We start from the raw sequence: 8,318 nt of genomic DNA, 5'->3' as shown, positions 1-8,318 counted from the left end.
ATAGATAACACCCATTCACTGCCATTATAAATCTTGGAAGAGCCAGGACATTTTTTAATATAACTCTGATTGGCTTCGTTTGAAAAAAGAAAGTCAAATACACCTAGGATGCCTTGAGGGTGAGTAATTTATAGCCTAATTTTCATTTTTGGGTGAACTAACCCTTTAATTAGACGTGACTTGCACATCAGATCGCTCATGTCACATCTTGTCAAAACTATTAATGGAATTCAGTTTTTGGCATATTTGTTTCCACTGCACACTTCTGAAATGCCAAATCCATTGCAGTTATGCAAGTTTAGATTTATCTGAAGTCTTCTGACAAGCTCAGGTAAAAAAAAATCTATCAGTGTGATCTGGCAGCTCCTGAAATCAAAGTTCAGGTCAAGTGCAGTAAACCAAGAACACAGTACGTGACTAATAAACCTCATTAATGATGAGATGCATTTGACCTAATCTGCAATATGACAAGAAAAGCATACGCACATGCATTTGCAAAAAGATGATGGTTGAATATATGTATCAAATTAATACACACTTTGAATGCACTGACAAGTCATCATCAGGTTACGTTGCGGATATAATTACTGTATCAAGTTCAAGTAAATATGTAACCCAGTCCTGCTGAAACTACTGTTACTGTATCAAGAGCATAATTTACATGTATCGCTAAATAACTAGGCTAGTATCTATATTTAAATTAATAGTATTAGCTACTAATTCAGTAGCGATCTTTTTCAAGAAACAATCCATTAGATACTAGCACTTAATTAAAATGAATTAAAGCAATAATAGCAAAGTGAAAGCATACAGCACACTGCATCTTACTCATAGGTGTGTATGTGAGGTGAACTGATTAAGTCAAGCAAACACAATGACAGCTTTGATTAATCAAATGAATACTGTACCAGAGAAGATAATTTATCCTCCAGAACTTCCACAGTCAGGGCGACTTTCCCTTTGAGCACGCGCCTGTCAAATTCAACATGGTAAATGAGATTTAAGTGCTTGGTAGCGCACTTGGAGACAGAGGAGAAAGAGCTGGGGTCCAACACAGGAGTCATGGTTGAGACAGAGAACACTCGCCTGCTCGCGCTGCGAATGCATTTTAACCCACACGCAGTCACGTGACACCGGCCGGGAGAACGGCATCATGGGAGTTGTAGTTTTTCTTTCTTCTCTGTGAGAACGATAAATTACTGTCCTCTAGTGGCTGAGGGTGTTCGTACAACCTAAAAAAACAAAACAAAACCTTCATACCCGTTTTCACCATACAAGTATGGTGGATACATTTTTTAACCGTAAAATAAGACATGGAAATACATACAATTTAGCTAAGAAAAAAATAAAGAATTAAACCATTAAGATTTTTGCATTGTGACATTGTAGCATTGTTGTTATGCACATACTCTCATGATTGTAATGTAATAAAATAATGCTAAAATTAAATCATATATTTAAACTTCAACGCATTTATGCAAAATGGTGTTTTTTCTGGCTTTATGTTCATGCTGATTTATTTACTTATTTTTTATTTTTTTAAAAAGAAAAGAAAAACATTTTCAACAAAAAGGTATTACATTAATTATATTAGTCACAATGAAAAAAATAAAATCTTACAACAGGTTTAACCTTTATAATGAAAAATATTATTTCCATATCATAACACCATTTATAAAATTATATTTTATTATTATTATTATTATTATTATTATTATTTCAACATAACTTTTAAAGATTCACAGGCGTTGTAATGTCTTCTTCCTCCACTAGATGACAGAGAATGAACAGACATGTTAAATACAGGGTCATTGCTGAGATCATAATTGTTTTCATGTGTGAACATCTCAGGTGGACAGACTCGGGCCTATTCATTAATATCAGCCATTCAGTTATTACATATACAACATAAGTTAAATCAAAAGCACAACAGATTTGTGCTAAAGGTTGAATTTAAAGAAGAGGATAAGAGGCTGGTCAAGTGTGTGTGTGTGTGTGTGTGTGTGTGTGTGTGTGTGTTTTGAAGGATCCAGCTTCCTGTCAGTGGATATCCCTCCAGGAAATCAGAAGATGGTTCCACCCCCTGTGGAGCCCCATGGCACTCATTTACTAAAACAGAGATTTATTTGTTGTACAGAGATATATAGATATACTTTTTGTTCTAAATTTGAGAGGCATTTGATGTTAATATATTTGCACTGCTGTTACTTGTATTGCATATCTTGTTGCATTGCAAATGTCAGCTTTTTGACATGCCAGTAAAGCATATTTGACGAGTATTGATTGGTTAGTTGATTAATTTAATACAAAATATATGCAAAACAGTTTATTTGTGGGAAAATAACCTAAAAGCTATTCATTTAGCTTGCATGCCACAATGCAAATTACAAATTATTTATTACACATTACAACACATTACTTGTCTAACAGATTGTTTAAAATTTCAACAATCCATTTCAAAAGGGAAAACCGCCCATTTCACAGAATGACCTATTTATTCTCTTTAAGATTTTTTTCCACTTTAGTAAACTTATGAGGGCATTTTCTAGCAACTGGATCCCCCAACCGTCAGACACACACACACACACACACACACACAGGAACACGGGCTCCTCCCGGCGGGTCCCGGGCAGGAAGAGGGTGACGTCAGTGTGCTCCGCTCGCAGCAGATTACAGTTACAGGTTACAGTATACAGCGTGTGCGCGCGTGTGTGCTAGTGTTCTTGAATGTCGGATGGTGGCTGGAGGAGGAAAAGCGTGTTTACACAGACGGGCAGAGCGTCTGGGGAATAGCGCACGGCGAGAGGAAGGGAGCCGGCTCGCTGTCTGCACCAACTTCCTGCTAAGAGAGAGAGAGAGAGAGAGAGAGAGAGAGAGAGAGAGAGAGAGAGAGAGAGAGAGAGAGAGAGAGAGAGAGAGAGAGAGAGAGAGAGAGAGAGAGAGAGAGAGAGAGAGAGAGAGAGAGAGAGAGAGAGAGAGAGAGAGAGAGAGAGAGAGAGAGAGAGAGAGAGAGAGAGAGAGAGAGAGAGAGAGAGAGAGAGAGAGAGAGAGAGAGAGAGAGAGAGAGAGAGAGAGAGAGAGAGAGAGAGAGAGAGAGAGCAGTCGGGATCCCATTACAGTCCGACTGAGAGCTGCCGAGACGGCCGACAGCATGGAAAAACAGCGCATTATACGGAATTCTTTTTAATAACGTGAAAAAGGACCCCAAAAAGCCTGACCATTACGCACAGGTATGTGAATAATTCATCCATACTATCAGAACGCGTTATACATGTTTTTAAATGTGTAATTACTTCATAATAACATTAAAAGGAAGAAAGCTTCCAAAGTACACGACCGAAACTTGATATCCCCAAAAAAGAATGAACCTATCCAAACGAAGGAGCTGTTTGAAATGTTCAGAAGTGATGTTTGAGATTTAAATGTATACAATTATAACGTAATTAATGTATAAAAACGAATAGATCTCTTTTAGCGATAACAGACACGCAAGAGACTTCAAGTGTCCACAGTTCCCGTTACTTACGCGCAATTTACGCACCGTTTACGTACGGCTGAGGAAAGTTTGAGCTCACGATTTCGTGATGTATATTTCAAAGATTTTGTTAGTTGTACATTTGAAAGCAGTGCTGCTAGAAAAGGCTGAAATTTGGCTCCTGGCGCTTTAAACGCACTAGTAGAGTTTCTGGTTTGTCTGGAAACATCAGCAGACTAATTGCCATGCGCTTCCGGATTGAAACTGGCAGCAGACAGCATCTTGAAAATGAGTCATTGGGGCAAACAAAGAAACTTCAGTTCAGCCCTAGAGCTGATGTTACCCCTGCATCTGGATATGCTGGGGATTATGTATCATGATTGGAAAATATCGATGTTTCTGAGCCCAAAATATATTTGGAGAGTTACTGTAAGTCACACATTTAGGGACTTCAGATGATGCTAGAGTCAGCTCAGATCTAACCCAAGATGTCCCCAAATTCACCACAGGTGTCCTAGCATAATAACCAGGTGCAGTTTGTCAAGTTCATGTTCAACTATGACAACCAGAAAGCATTCACATACTGTTGGTCTTCATTTTAAACTATTGTATTATCATTTGAAATGAGATGTTTTGCTTCGAAAGTGTGCTTGTGCTGTCTTTCTTTAAATCTAATGCCACTTTGGATGCCGTTTCCTTCTGTTTTGGAGTCACGTTCCTCCTATCTACTTCCTGTATGGTTAGATGGGTTGGATAGATTTGCAATTATGCAGGTTTTGGCATCTTACATAGACATTATTTCAAGCAAAAGGCATTTTAAAAAATGGTAAAACAAATATTCAATCAAAGGTGATTAGTAGGATTATTATATTGCTATTTCAGTATTTTTATCCTTTATTGACTGTATTTTCCCTGAAATGGTTTAAAAGAGGAACCATCATTTTGATCAAACAGCCAATTAGATCCAACAGTTTAATGCAAGAAGTAAAATGCAGTAAAATCTAGTTTAATGTATTCAAGGAATGCTTTCTAAACCCTTTTTGACTATAATATCAGTATTTCAGCATTTTTTACCATCATATTTCTGTATTTTCCCTGAAATGGTTTAAAAGAGGAACCATCATTTCGATCAAACAGGCAATTAGATTAAAAAAAGTGTAATGCAAGCAGTCCAAAATCTAGTTTAAAGTATAAGGAATGTTTTCTAAACACTTTTTGATAGTTTGCTATTAAAAGCAATGACATTCTAAAGTGTCCGCACTCTTTCTGAAGCCACTATATGGACACAGACATGCAGCCAGACGTTCTCAGATCTGTCTGTGTAGTTTCAAGAGCTGCAGCTCTCTCTGGAGAAATGTGGTTGTGGAGAGAAGTCCTTCACGGCTCTCTTTTCTCCCTCTTTTCAGCAGGAGCTCCCTGAATTTTCCACTGCAGTCTGTGTGCACAGGAAGAGCACACATTTAGTCATGGCGAAGTAATGTCTGCGCACAGCAACTAATCTCATTACGAGTTTCCGCTGGCGCTACAGTGGAGGGGTTTGTGAGCGCGACGGCAAGTTTGGTGTTTACAAGCTGTCTAGGGGCCATTCAAAACACTGGGCTTGGGGTTTTGGGTCCAAACTGTCCCTGCGTGTCTGTTGTGTGAGTCTTGAAGGGTGTGAGCGTGTCACTTTACGCTGGAGAGAGCCTGGAGTGCATCTTCTCACCTGAAAGATCTTCCTCTTTCTGCTTTTACACACACACACCGGCAATGTGTGAAACTTTAAAAACAGCCTTATCAGAAAGTATATGTTGCCTGTTAAGCCACTGACAGACTGAGCTGTTGTCTGTTTCTGTGTCTACAGGCATGTTCCTCCTGTCTACTTCCTGTATGGTTAAATGGGTTGGATAGATTTGATGGTGTGCAGGTTTTCTTGGTGTTTTCCATTGGCAGTTTTTTAAAACAAGTTCCAATACAGTTTCAAGTGTTCCGGAACTTCAGTGCTGTAAAAAGTAAATGATCTGTGGTGTTAGAAAAAGAAGATTGCTCGATGCATTTCTAGCCTATAGTGATCTGAGGAAAAAAAAATGTTGACCGGATAAAATTAAGTAAAATCTATTTTACAAAACAATATTAAAATTCAAATATATCAGCAACTTGCTATTGTAGTTGTATTTAAAATGGTACACGAAACACAATTATGGTGGATAATTTTTGAGCAGTAGAAAATTAACTCAAAACGCAAAGCAAGTTACTGAACTTGAATACAACAGCAAAATTAACAAAAGTGCAAATAAAACAGGCAAACATGACCTTAAAGGGTTAGTTCACCCAAAAATGAAAATTCTGTCATTAATTACTCACCCTCGTGTTGTTCCAAACCCGTAAGACCTTTGTTCATCTTTGGAACACAATTTAAGATATTTTTGATCAAATCTGAGAACTGTCTGACCCTCCCATAGACAGCAAGGTAACTACTACGTTCAAGGTCCAGAAAAGTACCAAGATGATCAACAAAGTAGTCCGTGTGACATCAGTGGTTCAACTGTAACGAAGCTACGAGAATACTTTTTTGCGCATGACGTCATTACGCCGGATCTGGGTCAGCGCCGCCACACGCTAGCGTCATGGTACTGTCGTGAACGCGCTTCCAAAGTGACGCAGTAGAGACGAAAATGTGGAATAAAGTCGTTATTTTTGTTTTCTTTGCGCAAAGAAGTATTCTCGTAGCTTCGTAACTTTACAGTTGAACCACTGATGTCACACGGACTACTTTGTCGATCATCTTGGTACTTTTCTGGACCTTGAACGTGGTAGTTACCTTGCTGTCTATGGGAGGGTATCAGAAATATCTTAAATTGTGTTCCGAAGATGAACGAAGGTCTTACGGGTTTCGAACAACACGAGGGTGAGTAATTAATGACAGAATTTTCATTTTTGGGTGAACTAACTAATGAATATGAGACACCTTTATAAATAAATCAAGGAAATAAGTATTTGAGTAGATTTTAAAGTTCAGATAATTTATTGTGAAAATAGTAAATCTTTTCTGCTGTTTTTACTTCACAACACAATCTTTTTTGTGTGTGTATTTTCTACAACATAATGTCAGAAATCGAGAGTTTTTCTGTGGCAAATAAGCATTTAAAGTGGTAAAACAGTGTGTTTTCTTACTGATGCTTAGGCTTAGATGGTTTCTGTGGCATCTGTATCTATTTGGGAAAAAACATGGTTAAACAGACCCAAAAAGTACTATTCTTACTGTTTAAATATTTAATAAACAAACATGATTGATTGACAAGCGGATGTTGAGAGACAGAATTCCTGTGGACCTACTGATGCCTCATCAACTAACTGTAAAAACTATGGATGATCCATTTATTTCATCCCAAATTTCATGCAGTGTGTTAAAACATCTTTAAACCCAATGACCATGAAGCTGATGCATGCCAGACAACAGCAGAACAACAGAGCCAATGCAGCGCTATGTTCAATTGTGTCTTTTTGTTTAGTCTATTATTTATTTGTGTGTCTTAGAAAATCCTGGCTAAGGATTCAGACTTGGCTTCTGCACTGTTTATGTCATTGCTCATATAGAAAGATAAAAAAGAGACTTTGCATGTGCAGATTTTTTTCCATTTTCCTCTCTTGCGATAATCCAACAATGACTTTTACAGCCACGTTCCGTGCAGAAACCTCTCCAAATGGCCAAGAGCTTTTGAAATCATCTCCCTCTGTTTATTCCTTTTGATTAAGCCAGTAAATCTAGGAATCAATGAGTGCGTTGATCATGGTGTCACATACAACATGTCTGTCTTTAGACGTTCATATGGGCGAGAGGTTTGTGCCGGCATGAAAACAGAAGAGGAAACCGCCCATTTGTGCCTTGTGTCCGTGTGGTCCTCGCGTTCCCGTGTTTGCTCCCCGCAGCAGGAATTCCTACCTTTCAGTTCGGGATCGGCATTCCCAGAAAGACGCCCTTCAAAGGAGAATTGGAGGAAGTCCTGATATAGACAGTTTTACGGTCGTTTAACACAGATGCTCCGCTCAGAGGATGCTGGAGCAGGAAATGGTTTTATTTCGCTTCTTTGGGGGTTTGGGAAAAATAACTGGGTATGTGGTGTACAGTGAGCTTTCATGTTCTGCCCAAGAGTTAAGTTTGAGATCTAACTGTAAATTGCTATTTGAGTATGTATAATGAGATCTGTGTCACATGTAGAAGAGTAATGAATGAGAAAGCAGACAATACTTCCTGATAAATATCTGTAGCCTGTATTGGCAGCATTTTCCAAGCACTTCCTCCTTTGTCACCACAGGTTTGGCCGAATCTTGCTGTTTGTGTCTCTTTACACTCCCTCTGGCTGATATTCCAACCAAAACATCTGAAAAGACAAAAATAAAAGTCTTGCACACCAAATTATAAAGCAGAATGTCAATACAAAATCAAAAATAAATGTACTTTCTTGATACATGTTCTAGGTTTTCAGGAATTATCCACTGATTGTTATTCCAATGTGAAAAAATAAGCATAATCTTTCATCAAAATATAATAAAACTTTACTTATTTTCTTAATTTTTTTTTTTTTTTTTTTTACAATTCAGTTGATTTCTGATGGATAAAATTAAGCGTTTTAATGTGCAAATGTCACATTACTACATTAACATTTTATTTTTATTTTTTTAATAATATTTCCAAACGTTTTTAACAATCCAGTTGCTGAAAGCTTTTTATTAAAAACATCACACTCTACATTAAAATGTAATAAAACTTTATTTTGTTGTTTTTTTTAATATTTACAAATTTTCAACCATTTTTCAAGTGTTTTATTCAAAAATATATCACATTTCTACATCAAAATGTAAT

The 8,318-nt window shown here is 37.5% G+C and overlaps 2 protein-coding genes across 3 annotated transcripts in view; one reads left to right on the top strand and one right to left on the bottom strand.

The window, feature by feature from the left end:
* The window catches only part of LOC107656327 (leukotriene A-4 hydrolase-like), a 14,198-nt gene extending 13,094 nt beyond the window's left edge, over nucleotides 1–1,104 (bottom strand). For both annotated transcript variants that reach the window (XM_016444121.1, XM_016444122.1), the window contains exon 1: nucleotides 909–1,104. In XM_016444121.1, the coding sequence (XP_016299607.1) occupies nucleotides 909–1,064 (156 nt within the window). In that variant the 5' untranslated portion in view covers nucleotides 1,065–1,104. The remainder of the gene's footprint in view (nucleotides 1–908) is intronic.
* Nucleotides 1,105–3,060: 1,956 nt separating this feature from the next.
* LOC107656332 (ETS transcription factor ELK3) overlaps nucleotides 3,061–8,318 on the top strand; it is a 19,105-nt gene continuing 13,847 nt past the window's right edge. Inside the window, exon 1 of the mRNA XM_016444134.1 lies at nucleotides 3,061–3,230. The gene's annotated coding sequence lies outside the window, so the exon portion shown is untranslated. The remainder of the gene's footprint in view (nucleotides 3,231–8,318) is intronic.

This window comes from Sinocyclocheilus anshuiensis, unplaced genomic scaffold (assembly GCF_001515605.1).
Source record: "Sinocyclocheilus anshuiensis isolate Anshui unplaced genomic scaffold, SAMN03320099.WGS_v1.1 scaffold183, whole genome shotgun sequence".
NCBI lineage: Eukaryota > Metazoa > Chordata > Actinopteri > Cypriniformes > Cyprinidae > Sinocyclocheilus > Sinocyclocheilus anshuiensis.
This window is presented reverse-complemented; position numbering and strand designations above follow the sequence as displayed.